This window comes from Mastomys coucha, unplaced genomic scaffold, assembly GCF_008632895.1.
Source record: "Mastomys coucha isolate ucsf_1 unplaced genomic scaffold, UCSF_Mcou_1 pScaffold5, whole genome shotgun sequence".
In the NCBI taxonomy this organism is placed as follows: Eukaryota; Metazoa; Chordata; class Mammalia; order Rodentia; family Muridae; genus Mastomys; species Mastomys coucha.
In genome coordinates this window covers 89915825-89929672 of record NW_022196911.1, presented here as the reverse complement: position 1 = coordinate 89929672, position 13848 = coordinate 89915825, and the positions used below count along the sequence as shown (strand labels likewise).

Genomic DNA, 13848 nt, shown 5'->3' with positions numbered 1-13848 from the left:
TGTACTAACATATACAAAATAGTCAGACTGTTCCTCAATTTTATACATCAGGAAAGAACTCAGCAGAAAACTGTATGTAGTCCCAGCACTGAGAAGGAGACTGTTCCTGGAGGGTTCAAGGCTAGCCTAGGCTACATGACTTGTTTGAAAAACAAATATAATTAGGAAAGAAAATAAATGACCAAGTACCTAGTTTTAGAACATATGAGAAAACTAATTTCTGAGTGTTAAAATTAAATGTGAGCTGGCCTATGAATAAAAAGAACCACATGAAAGGAGCTACTTTCATTATTCTTGCCTTAATCAGAATTAGGATTTAAGTATTTTTTTATAATCACTTAGGTACCAATTAGTTATAGTCTATGAATCTTCATTTCAAGTCATGTACAAAAGAGAAATCTGAGCAGATCAGATTCTTTGAGTTTATGAGTTAGGAAACAAGAAAGCAAATCCATAAGCATTTAGGATATGGAAAGTGGTTCACACAAGCTGCAAGTGGAGAGCAGCAGCAGAGCTACACAGCCTGGTGGCCACCCCCACCCCCAGCAGCAGGCATGGGGATTTGTCACCCAGGAGTACAAAGAAAAGAAAGGGCGACATCTGACCAAACAATAGTGAATAGGCTTTGTAAAGCTTTCACAACTTTGATGTGCAAATAACCCAAGGGAAGGCATTCTAGTCTGGTCTTAAGAATTTAGAAAAATTTTTTTAGTTTAAAATATATTTTATAGTAGCTGGAAAATATCAGTTTCCATAAACTGTTATTCAAAACTATAAAACTGATATCAAACCTTACATCAGGCAAAGGGTAACTCAAACAAAATAAATCTACATTTGTGGCTAACCATTTGCAACACAAAGCATAAGCTATTTGTCCCTCAATGCTCAGAAGCTAAATCTAGAGCTATATGCAAACTTGGACCTGGTACTCGGCTCTTCATCTTCCTTACTCTTCAACACTCAGACCACGCTGACCTTATATTTCTGTACAAGTACAACAGAGAATTTCCCCCATTTCTTCCCCCCCTTTTTTTCTTGTCTTTTTTTTTTTTCCTGGGGGGGTGGTGTCTGTGATTTCCAAACACAAAACAGAGTTCCATTTAGGAACCTACAAAATAATGCATATCCTAGCTTGAGGCTGTTTTCCATTGTTTGAATCTGCAACAGAAATGGTTACAAAGCAGACCCATGGTCCTAAGAATTTAAACAAAACAAAACAAAACAAAACAAAATTTTAAAAAAACCCAACAACAACAACAACAAAAAAAACCACCAGCGAAGCAGGAGCTTCCAAGAAAGACTGGACGGAGTACCTGAGTATCCTTGGTAGGTTCTGCGTCAGCGCTGGCACACCGGTAGAAATAGAAAAGTGCACAAGCAGCAAAACAGAGAGAGATACTAAGATCGCAGAATTAATGACCACCGCCCCGCCAACAAAGCCAAACACAAACAGCAGCATGCATCCAGGATTCATGGCGCTGTGCTGGCATGGTGAAATGTCCGAACCAGGAGGCCTACACAGGGGCCAAAAGGGTATCTTTGTAGTGAGGATCTGTCATTCAGCTGCTGCCACAAAAACAATGCCATCAGCAGCAGCTTTCCACTCCATCCTGCAGCGGCTCCCAAGCGATGACGTCATTCCGCTCCCCCCACCTCATAACCATAGAGCTGCAGCTCCTAGCATTTATGCAGCAACCAGAAGAGAGCCAGCCTATTAACTACGTTCCTCTCCACTAAGAGTCTTGGCTTAGCTCATTGGCTACAATACCTAGCGATCTACATAATTTATTCACACTCCTACATCAAACAGATGGCTGGCTAATCCTTTTAAACAGGCCTCTGTGCAACAAAAAGGACCAATTATATAGGAGAAATGAAAATTTTCAGCATACCCACAAACGGGAAAATTTCAAACCTACTCTGATTTCCCATCAAGTATCAAGAAAATAATTAAAACCCTGTGCTATGTTGCTTATAATTTTTAAAGCACATAATTTAACTTTTTAAATTGTATTTCTATTTTTGCATGCTATTCTTTTCCTTTCCTGTAGAGATTTTGGGGGAGTGGACTAAATATTGTTCTCAGATGGAAAAACAGGAAAAACAGAAACAAAAAGATGGACTACTGATTTCACATTTTCTTAGGCAAAAGTGTAAATAACAAAGCTTACCTAATTCGACTATGAGCTGTAGCCTCTAGTTGATCACTCCCTGAGAGCTGATGAAGTTTGGTTCTTTCTAAGTGTTCCATATAATTATGGATCATCTATTTTAAGGAAGAAAAACCAGAAAATTTAAGGCTATCACCTAAAATAAAACATAGAATTATAACAATGGAAACATTTTGACACAACTTTCTTACAAGATTATTCAATATCATGTAAAGAAATAAGTCCTATGGATGAATATGGTAGCAAAGAAATAGCAAATGCTCACAGCTGACACTAAAATCAGTAAATGTAGCTAATATCTATCTCCCTTTGTATTGCATAGCAATTCTGTAAGATATGTGATGTTATTAAATGAAAAATATTGGAATAAATACAAGTTAATACACAGACTTTGGTAGGAAGTTCTAAGAGACTGCTGATTAACAATAACAGCATTTGAGAAACCTATGCACTTAAGTGGAAAACTACAAAATTTATGTCAAACTTGAGAAAAAATTCTGTATATTCATCTTTTCATACTAATAGTAATCACCAGAATAAAAATAAATTTCGGGGCTGGCGAGATGGCTCAGTGGGTAAGAGCACTGACTGCTCTTCTAAAGGTCCTAAGTTCAAATCCCACAACCACATGGTGGCTCACAACCATCTGTAATGAGATCTGACACCCTCTTCTGGTGCATCTGAAGTCAGCTACAGTGTACTTACATATAATAATAAATCTTTAAAAATAAATAAATAAATAAATTTCAATGTAAAGAGTATTTCTAATTATTTCTGTAGATTTATAATTGAAATAATTTCAAAGTACTTTCTCCTGTGCTAATTTACTAACATCAGTATTTAATATAATCAGCTATAATAGTTAACAAATTAATAGAAATAAAAATTAAAACAAGAAAATAAAAAATCAAAAATTACTTTGATTCTGAGTCATAGATGAGTCATATGATAGAAAAGCTAAATATGGATGGGAGTTTCATCTTCAGGACTCACATGGTGAAAGGAAAAGTTACAAGTTGTACTTTGACCTTGACATATAACAGAAAGAGAGAGAGAGAGAGAAAGAGAGAGAAAAAAGAGAAGAGAGAAAGAGAGAGAGGTGTAGGGGGTAGTTTTAAAAACAGTTTTTAAAAAATATTAGTTCAAGAGCTGAAAAATCTAAGTAACATCATGGGAACACACACCGGCCTCCATATGTACACCACACAAATAAAAATAAAACTTAAAAAAAAAAAAGAGGCTAGTCAAAATGAGAACTGTTAACAGTAAAGAAAAATGAATACAGAATCACAAGGATATTTGCAAGTTTTATTTAAATGTCTATTTTCTCTTCCATACCATTTTATGAATTTTTCATAAAAATTTTGGTTGTGTCAGCAAATCAGGAATAATGAGCTGCTTCTTCTTGTATCAAGAAAAAAAAAATAAACAGACTAATATAGCAAAGCAAATGTTGGACCTAATATATGCAAATAAAAACGTCAGAAAGGTCTTAGAAAGCATTAGTTGAGTTTTCACATCCGGAGAGTAATCCTATAGAAGTGATTTGTTCAGATGGAAGAATGTTAAAAAGGAAGCTTCCTTCAGATTGCCTTTATAAGTAATTAATTATATTACATTAATAAGCAAAATGTAAAGATAAACCAATTTTACACCCAAATAGATTGATTCTCTATTATCTTAAATGCTTAAACACTTAAAATTTAGAAAAACACTATATCTGAAGCCTTCAAAGGACTGATTACAGAGATAATATCCTGGCATTCCAACATGGTCTAATATGAAAACACAGACCACACTAAAGTATAAAGTAGCCCTTACTAGGACAGAGTAAGTAACAGCAAAACAGCAGCTATGCCAACCACTTTAATAGAAATAGTTTTCATTTAACCCTCACTATATCACAATTTTACAGATAACTCCCAGGTATGGGAGAAAATAACTCGCCTAAGTTAAATAGCTAACAATCAAATGTTTTTCATCACCAGCTTTAAACCTGGGATGTAAATCTGTTTGCTGCAGCTACTTGAGTAGTTAAAAACACTGTAGGACCCAGGATGCGTCTGGCCTTTTAGTTAACTCTCCAGGCAAGCAATAAACTCATTGTCCTTTCTTCCTCACACCCACAAGAAAATCCCACACCCTAAGGCATTTCCTGATATAGTTATAATAACAAGCTATATATCACAAGCAAACAGAATAAAAAATACACTGCACATAAAATTTTTAAAATAATTCACATTATCGTTATGATTTTAAAAAGGAGGGGAGTGATGGAGGGAGGGGGAAGACCAACATTCAGATAGAGAACGATGTGAGAGTAGACCAGGGCATTTTTTATACAAGGTACTACCAAGTCTACCAGTTTTAGTCCTCCTCAATCTCAGATAAGCTATTAATTTCCCAGTAAGCAAATTAATTCACGTAGCTAGAAGTAAATTCTGTAACAGCCGGACTCATCAAGGATTCAACTGTATTGTCCAAAAAACTGTTGTTTGGGACAGGCACAGACTGCCTTGGCTGAGCTGTCTTCACAGCAAAGGCCAACTCCACACTGACAACCAAAAAGCAAAACAACTGGACTGGAGCAGCAACTCTTTGTAGTCACCTTGAATCTTTCTACATACAGTTCTCAAAGCTACTGTCTTAAAACCAGTGGGATTTCATGAGACATAAAGGCTCAGAAAAACATGTAGAGCATTCAGCCTACGGCACTCAGCACTTGGAATTAGTGGTAAGAATGAGTAGTTTAAAGGTCTACCCTCAGCTACAAAGCAATTTTGAGTCCAGCCTGAACTATATATAACATCCTGTCTTAAACAATAGCAAAGACAGCTCAGTAGTTAAGAGTGCTGGATGCTCTTCCAGAAGACCTGGTTTAATTCCCAGCACTCACATGGCACTCTCAGCTTTCAGTTCCAGGGGATCTTACACCATTTTCTGGCCTCCACAGGCACCAGAAATGGTATACAGAAATACATGCAGGCAAAAATGCCCATACACATAACACATACCACAGGTATATACACACATAGCATAGAAAAAAAAAACTAAAATCATAGAATCAGGAAAACCAGATTTCATAACTAGTCACTAACTGGCATAGGATTTTGGGTACATCACCCTAGAATATCTTTCTAAAAATTTCAAAGTGCATAATAGGAAGAAATGATAAGTTGACCTAAGAAAACACTAAGAATTACTTAAATGGTCTCAATATGAAACTCTCCCAGCCTTGAACAAAGTTCACATATGTAGTAGTTAGCATAAGAAAACTAGTCATGCAGTCCCAATGCCACTCTTCACCCCCGAGTTGTCTTCAAGGAATGCCTTTTAGTCAGTCAGCAGTCAGTGTCATGTTAACACTATCACCTTCACAGAATCTAGAATCAGTGTGTAAAGTCATGGCACGTCTGTGAAGGACTGTGCAGATTAACAGAGATGGGAAGGATTAGCCTAAATGTAGGTGGCACCATTCCATGGACTTGATCTCACACTACAGAAATGGGAAAGGCTTGCTGAGCCTGCACATGCAGTGCTTCCTGACCATGTACAGATGACCAGAGGCTCCGTGAGCCTGCCACCATGCCTTTCCTGCCATGGCAGACTGTAGCCTCAACAGCGAACCAAAGCAAACACGCTCTTCCCTACATGGCTTTGTTGGGAAACAGTTAGTTAGTTAGTTAGTTAGTTAGTTAGTTAGTTAGTTAGTTAGTTTTATGATAAAAGGTCTTGTTGAATATCTAGACTGACTTAGAACTCACTACTCCAGGCTGGCTCCTCAATCTCTATGTGCTGATAAGTTAGCTTATAAGAATATACCACATTTAGCAAGAAATATATTCCTTTAAGTAAAATCAATAATATATACAATTTATTATTTGATGAAAGAGTAGTCATTCACATTTTCAAAAAGTAGAATAAATTTCCCACTGTTAGCAGTAAACAGTGTGTTTTGTCAAAGTAATATTTTAATAATTCTGTGTCTGTAAAAAAAAAAAAATGCTACCTTCCTTAAAAATAACAGTAAAAAGGGCTCCAGAGTCCCTATCTCTGGAGTTTACCTCTAAAAGGTACACTAAGGGATTAAAGAGCTATTTATTCTTGCTAATTGAATGAAGTTTCTAGAGCAAATGGATAAACAGAAAATTTTAGGTTATAGTGTACAGACTCACATTTTAAAGCAGCCTTATAAACGCGACATAAGCCTACTCTGAAGCAAATGAAATAGAGTCTATCAGGACAAAAGACAGAAGCCTCTTGAACTGCAGGAGAGGATCCTATCAAAGAGCTGACAGTCAGCAAAGGAAAAGTTGCCTCATGACTGTACAGGCCTAGGTCTCTGGTTTGGTAAAAAAGAATGTATATATTTATGGACAGAATAAAATGTGGAGTATAAAAAGTAAAATAAATAAATAAAATACAAAGGGAAAAAATTGTATATATTTTAAAAGAATATAAATAATTTAAATATACTTTAATACTATATCACAATTTAATAATCTCCAATTAATATAAAAGTTATAACTTTATTTTTAAAATATCATTCATTACTATTAATTACTTATTACATTTAAACATACTTCTCCATATATATTTTATAATTATCATCATTAATAAATAAGCAATGCAAGTAAATACTACATACATATAGGACCTTACTCTGATATGGAAATCAGTGGTGTAAAAGCATCAACAATAGGCTTTTAACTACCAAGTTTTTTTTTGTTTGTTTTGTTTTTAAAGATTTATTTATTTATTATATGTAAGTACACTGTAGTTGTCTTCAGACACTCCAGAAGAGGGCGCCATATCTCCTTGTGGATGGTTGTGAACCACCATGTGGTTGCTGGGAATTGAACTCAGGACCTCTGGAAGAGCAGTCAGTGCTCTTAACCGTTGAGCCATCTCACCAGCTCCAAACTACCAAGTTTTTAAAAATACCCTTAATATCTAGTAAACAATATATTATTAAAACATGGGTATTTTTAACTTAATAACAAAAAAAAAACTATTATTTAACCTACTTCCATTTTGTCAGGTCCTATGACCCTTTATGATCAAACTTTTCCTTCTATCTGTATCAATTCTGTGATAATTTGTGTTCTTGGTAGTAATGCTTAACCCCAATCCCATAAATGGGAAATAAATTCTTCATTATTAAAAGCAAATGAAATTGAGTATAATTGATTTTTTGATGCTTAAAGCAGCATCTTTGGTCCCCACCATAGGCAATAGGTTACACAGCAATAGAAGAAAAAAAAGAACTGAAGTCTACAAATAGGACTATGGGAGCATGAGCAAGGCCCCGTTCTCAGTCACCATCACCTAAATAAACAGATAAAAAAAAAAAACTAGAATCAAGCCAAGCAGTAGTAGTACACACCTTTGATCCTGGCACCCAGGAGGCAAAGGAAGGCAGATCTCTGAATTCTAGGTCTACTTGGTCTACAGAGGAATTCCAGGACAGCTAGGGCTACACAGAGACCCTGTCTCAAAAACTCAATCCAAACAAACAAACCTAAAATTAGGTATAACATAAGACAGGATTAGTAAAGAGAAAATGGCCAAGAGAGGTGGCACACACCCTTAATCCCAGAATTGGAGGCAGAGGTATGTGTGAGTTCAAGGCCAGCCTGGTTTGCATAGTATATTCCAGGCAAGCCAGGGCTATAGAAAGAAGGAAAGGAAAGAGGGAGGGCTGTAAAATTTATTTAGGTACGTGAATCCCAGACTGACCATAACACACAGGAACAAATATCACATTGACAAGACAGAAACAAATACAATATGTTAAAAGACTAACGGACTCTTAAAAACAAGGGTAACAAAGGGATTATATGCTTCAAATACTAACTTAGATACTAAAGAAGGCTGGAGAGTTGGCTCAGCAGTTAAAAACCCTGGACCTAGGTTCAGTTGCCAGCATTTATGTAGAAGCTAACAACCATCTGTAATTGAGTTCTAGAGGATGTGATGCCCTCTTCTGACCTCTGTAGCCACTGCACTTACAAGCAGACAGGACACTCATACGCAAAAAATAAAAATATAAAAGTTAATAAATCTCAAAAAAACTAAAATGCTGAAAATTGGAATCATTTAAATACATTTTAATGAATTATAAATTTGATATTTAATATAAAACATAGTATAATATAAATTATAAATAATAAAAGTCCTTTACAACTAAATTATTTATGTCAGGACCTATACCACTATCTTACCAATGCAGCATTTTCCTAACTGGTAGCAAATCAATTTTCTCAGCATCATGTCAACATTTTATTATATGCATAAAGGTTTGCTAGCCGACTAAGTAATTGTCTTAAATAGCTAAAATTATTCTGAGGCATATAAATTTCCTACAGAAAAATTTAATTCCAGATTTAAAAAGAATAAAAGTCAACTTTGGTAAATGCCACATGACAAACTTTCTGAAAATGATACCTATGAATTACTCTAACTTTCCAAGGAAAATGCAAAGTTATAAAGCCATCTCTGTGGCCAGCACTAGCCTAGTAAGGACAGTCACCCACCTCGGTGTGTCTCTGGTGCAGTGCATTATATTCCTTCTTCAGTTCTGCTTCTCTCTCTTCAAGTCTGCTGACTGCAATCAAGATACATATACTTAATCAAACAAATACAAAGACTTACTTATAAAGTCTGTCTTTAAAATACTGTATGTTATCCAAAGCTTTAGCAACTTTAGCTTTAGCCCAGCACTCCATGTGAAATTCTGCACAAAGTGACCACATTTCACTACCCTTAAATACCATCTTCAGAGAAGAGAATAAAATGTCAGATTGGTTCTCTAACACATACATGTGTATAAGATCATCCTTTTACAGCTTTTTACAGAGAATTCAGAAAAAAAAAATCACACAAGTCTTATCCTTGTGTCAGATCCCAGATGGTTGATTTCAACTCAACCATTTCAAGTATCAAGTTCTTTTTTCAGTACTAGCAGGATGACAACATCTTGCTGTAATCTTTCTCTGCTTTGAGTTCAGGGTATCATCTTCTTTTATTTAGCTCCCTCTGCAGGTGGATTTTGTGAAGTGCACTGATGTGGAGCTGGCTCACAAACTGGGGGTTGGTGGGTGGGAAGGTGTTTAGATTCTGAGACAAAAAAAAAATGATGTCGGGATAAGAGTTTTAAAGGAGACTGACAGAAAATAGAGTGATTCGGAGCAGAGGGGTGTCAGGAAACCCACAAAGAAATAAACAACACTGGGCTGACCTTTAATGAGCAAGTTCCAGATACACTTACTACAGTGAACCATGAGCTATGAGGCAGAGGCAGAGGCAGAGGCAGAGGCAGACTGGGTAGGCAGCTGAAGAAGCTCACTGTGGCTAAGGGCAGCAGAACAGCCACAGTGCTAGTAGCATTGTCAAGAGACTCATTTAAGTCTGCTGGAAAGTCATGATTAATTGGAAACATTCTCTGTGTAAGGTCAACCAATGAGCTGCAAACACAACTATTGTCAACTCCAAAAGCATATATACATTTTTATATGCTTCATGTTTACATGTGAAGCCCAATTTGGGGTTTATATATATTTGCCTGCCAGAATTTGTTGAAATGTCTCAGAAATATGTCATTACTTAGGAGAACTCAAATTCTTTTTTGTTATAATTTGTTCATAACTCAAGCCTCTATGTCTTTGGCTCATTAAATTTATACCATGGTCCACAATATTTGTGGAGTGCACTTTCTTACATAGATATGTAATGAGAACATCTGCTTTTGATTTTATGCTGTGACCCAAAGCAAAAATAAGCCACTAATAATATAGATGCACTAGGATAACACAACAGATGCTGAAATCTGAAAATCCGTGGTGCTGCTCATTTAAAACAAAAATACATAAAGAAAAAAAAACCCAGGAAATCTATGCAAATTGTGGATATTTAGTAACAATTTCAAAATAAAATTTTTTGAAGGATTAGTAAGAAAAAGGTACAGTGTCATTTATTTATATGAAGACCACTCAGCAGTTAAAAGCTTCTTTTGCAGAGGACCCAAGGTGCATCTCCAGCACCCACACCTGGCAGCGAGTCCAGCTCCAGGGGATCTGATCTGCTGGCCTCCAAAAGCACTTGCATGCATGGGACGCACGCAGGAGCTCACACACATGCGTATGTAAACACACACACAGACATACACACAGATATATAGATAAATAAGTGAATAAAATTAAACCTTAAAAGTGCTAAACATTGCTTACTACTTATTAACTAAGCTTATTTAAAAGTTAAGGAAATCCCAAGGCTACCAGACAAACATTTTAAATTATTCATCTTTGTCAATTCACATTTTTTATAATTTTTATTACTTACTCATCTTTGTCAATTCACATTTTATCATTTTTATTACACTTATTTATGTTCTGTGTATACTGGCAGGGTTGGCATGTATGCCACAGTATTGTGTGAAAGTCAGAGGATATCCTGCTGCAACTGGTTCTCTCCTTCCACCATATGGGTTCTATGAAATCTCAGGATTAGTAGCAAGTGCCTTTACTTAACTAAGCCACATCACTAGCCTTATAATCAAGATTCCCTTGATAATATGCAAAAACAGAAAGAAGAAAAAAGACTAAGGCTAAAATAAATGCCAATATCATTCATAAACTTCAACTTCAAATGTATTATAGATTAGAGCCCCATGATTCTGTCATGATTCTTGAAATAAATTCATAAAATTTGTATTAATATCACATTGACATACTGCTTATAGCATACCATGAACTGCCCTACAAAGTGGATATAAAATGATTTTGTTATCATTTTATGATAGAAGCATCATTTTATATTCAATTTAGAGAGAAGGATACTATGACAATATGGTTAACTTACTAAAGGTCACAAAGATGATTCTCTCCTAATGTAGAAATTTGGGTACCATGCTATCTGCCTCAAGAAATACACTTTAGCCAAGCATGTTAGATCCACCTGGAATCCCGGCATTTGGGCAGTGAGGCAGGATGTTTGCTGTGAGTTTGATATCAGCCTGGCTACAGTGAATTCCAGGACATCCTGGGCTATAAATCCCGTCTCCAAAAAAGCAAAAGGGAAATACTCCTTTTAAGCTGTTGTATATGATAGAACCTACCCACTCTGAGTGTGGGGCACTCAAGAAATGGTTCATGGTTAAGAGCATTCACTGCTCTTGTAAAAGACCCAGGTTCAGTCCCCAGCATCCAGATGGTGACTCACAACCATCTGTAACTCCAGTTCCTAGAGATCCAATGCTCTCTTCAGGTCTCCACAGTCACCAGGCACATGCATTATACACAGACATACAATGCAGGCATGACACTCATACACAGAAAACAAAAATAATCATAAAAAATTTTCACCGCCAGGGGATGAAATTCAAACACTTCCTTTTTCTTATAGAATAACCCATTCTCAGAAACGTAAGCATCAAATTACCAAGTGAAAACGCATACTTGGCTTTATGAATCATCTGGGAGACTATTCTTGTTTGGATATGGTTTGTCCCCAAGGGTTAGTGTGTTGCAGGCTTGGTCCCTATGGGGTAGTGTTGGGAGGTGGTATGAAACCATCGAGAGATAAGGCCTGGTGAGATCCCTAGGTGATTGGAGACTGTCCTTGGAAGAGATTAAATCTCATCAGATTTCTGAATTCTCATAAAAGCAAGTTGTGGAAAGAAAGAACCTCATCCCTAATTGCCCTCTGGCTTACTGTTTGAAGATGTTCCTAACGTTGTGTTGCCATTGGTCACCAGACCTATGCCAGAGGCTCAATAAGTCCCAAACCCTTTGTCTTCCACTTTGGACCTCTAGAACTATGAACTAAAGAAATCTTTCTTTATAAAGTTGGCCTGCTTCAGGTATTTTGTTAATAATAATGAAAAACCCATTGATATATGCATTAAAATGAATAGTCAACACACTATAGACCAAGCTGGCTAAAATAAGAAATATAAGACTACAAATACTTGCTGAAAATGGGAACAAATAGAACTTTCATGCATTGCTGGTAGGAATAAAATGTTACATTTAATTTTAAAGCAAGCTGAGTGGTGGTGGTGCACATCTTCAATCCCAGCACTCGGGAGGGAGGCAGAGGCAGGTGGATCTATCTGTCTGAGTTTGAGGCCAGCTTGGTCTAAGAAGTGAGTTCTAGGACAGAGAAACCCTGTATCGAAAAACAAAACACAACAAAAAATCAAATTGAAAATTGTTTGGCAAGAATTAACAAGGCTGAATGTTTGCCAACCCTCCAACAAAATATTTTATTGCTAAGAAATACATATGTACCCAATATTATAGTTTGAATATAAAATGTACTTTAAAGGCCTGTTGTTTTAAGCTCTCCAAAAAAACGACTGATCAGATATCATCAATAGGACCAACACACACAAACACACACACACACACACACACACACACACACAGCCAAACCCAAACCTCTGTGATGATAATAGACAGATCTCACCTCCACTGAAGTGTTTTTCTCAGTGGTGAAAAGCTTACTATCACACACTTAAGGCACTAAAATGGTGTTTAATCATCCAAAGCTGAAAAGAGCCTACTTGTCAACACATAGGAAAGTGGAGAAAATATTCACATTCCCAAATCAGGAATACTATACAAGAATGAATAAATAATTTTCAAACTCATCATAGATAAATGGCACAACTAAGCAAGAAAAAGTAGAAACTAAAAATTACAAAAATAACACATAAAGTGTTAAAGAAATTATAGTAATTGCCTTTGAGATGGATTAGGTTGCCTATTAACCATCCTACTCCAGTTCAAACATGATTTGTCTCTCTCTGTTCAACTAGGGACTCCCTTTAGCTTGAATACTCAATTCACTTAGTATGCCCTCTAACAATTACTTTGTGCAGAAGATTTAAAGAAACTGCTCAGAATTTACAGTGAAAATGCAAGCATGCTCCCACAGTAGAGAAATATAGGAAATTATGAAAGTCCTATAACAGAATACAATGCTTTGCTATCTTACTGTAACATGACTTCAGTAAATTAACCTCTGGGCTTATTTCCTTGTTTAGTAATAATAGTTCACATTAGGATTAAGTGAGTTAATATTTGCAAAGGACAAAGAGTAATGCTGGCACAAATATGATTACCAAACAAAATATAGTAATTAAAGGTGCTTCTTAAAAGGAATGTTGTTGCCGGGCGGTGGTGGCACATGCCTTTAATCCTAGTGCTTGGGAGGCAGAGGCAGGTGGATTTCTGAGTTCAAGGCCAGCCTGGTCTAGAGTGAGTACCAGGACAACCAGGGCTACACAGAAAAATCCTGTCTCGAAAAACCAAAAAAAAAAGGAATGCTATCTATCTGAAAACACCAATACAGAATTGTGCCTATGTAAATGGACAGGTGATGAAAGTATATTATAGAAAATAAAAGAGATGGTGAGATGGCTCAGCAGTTAAGAGCACTGACTGCTCTTCCAAGGTCCTGAGTTCAAATCCCAGCAACTACATGGTGGCTCACAAACAAAATAAAAAATTAAAAAAAAAATTTATATATATATAAAACCTCAGCTAAATTAAAAAAGAAAAGAAAAATATAAGACTAGGCCAAGAATGGTGGTATGTATAATCATGGTAAAGGCATGAAGATCACAAGTTCTAAATAATAGTGAGATAAATAATACAGCCAGAGCTATATAATG

At 36.1% G+C, this 13848-nt stretch overlaps 1 protein-coding gene across 11 annotated transcripts in view; it reads right to left on the bottom strand.

Moving 5' to 3' along the window:
• The window catches only part of Spag9 (sperm associated antigen 9), a 131644-nt gene that overhangs the window by 80661 nt on the left and 37135 nt on the right, over positions 1-13848 (bottom strand). For 7 of the 11 annotated variants that reach the window (XM_031353514.1, XM_031353515.1, XM_031353517.1 and 4 more), the window contains 2 exons: positions 8708-8778; positions 2172-2266 (listed from right to left, as the gene is read on the bottom strand). In XM_031353514.1, the coding sequence (XP_031209374.1) occupies positions 2172-2266; positions 8708-8778 (166 nt within the window). Of the gene's footprint in view, positions 1-1313; positions 2087-2171; positions 2267-8707; positions 8779-13848 lie in introns of those variants that run through there. The other 4 variants (XM_031353521.1, XM_031353520.1, XM_031353522.1 and 1 more) reach the window with 2 other exon arrangements.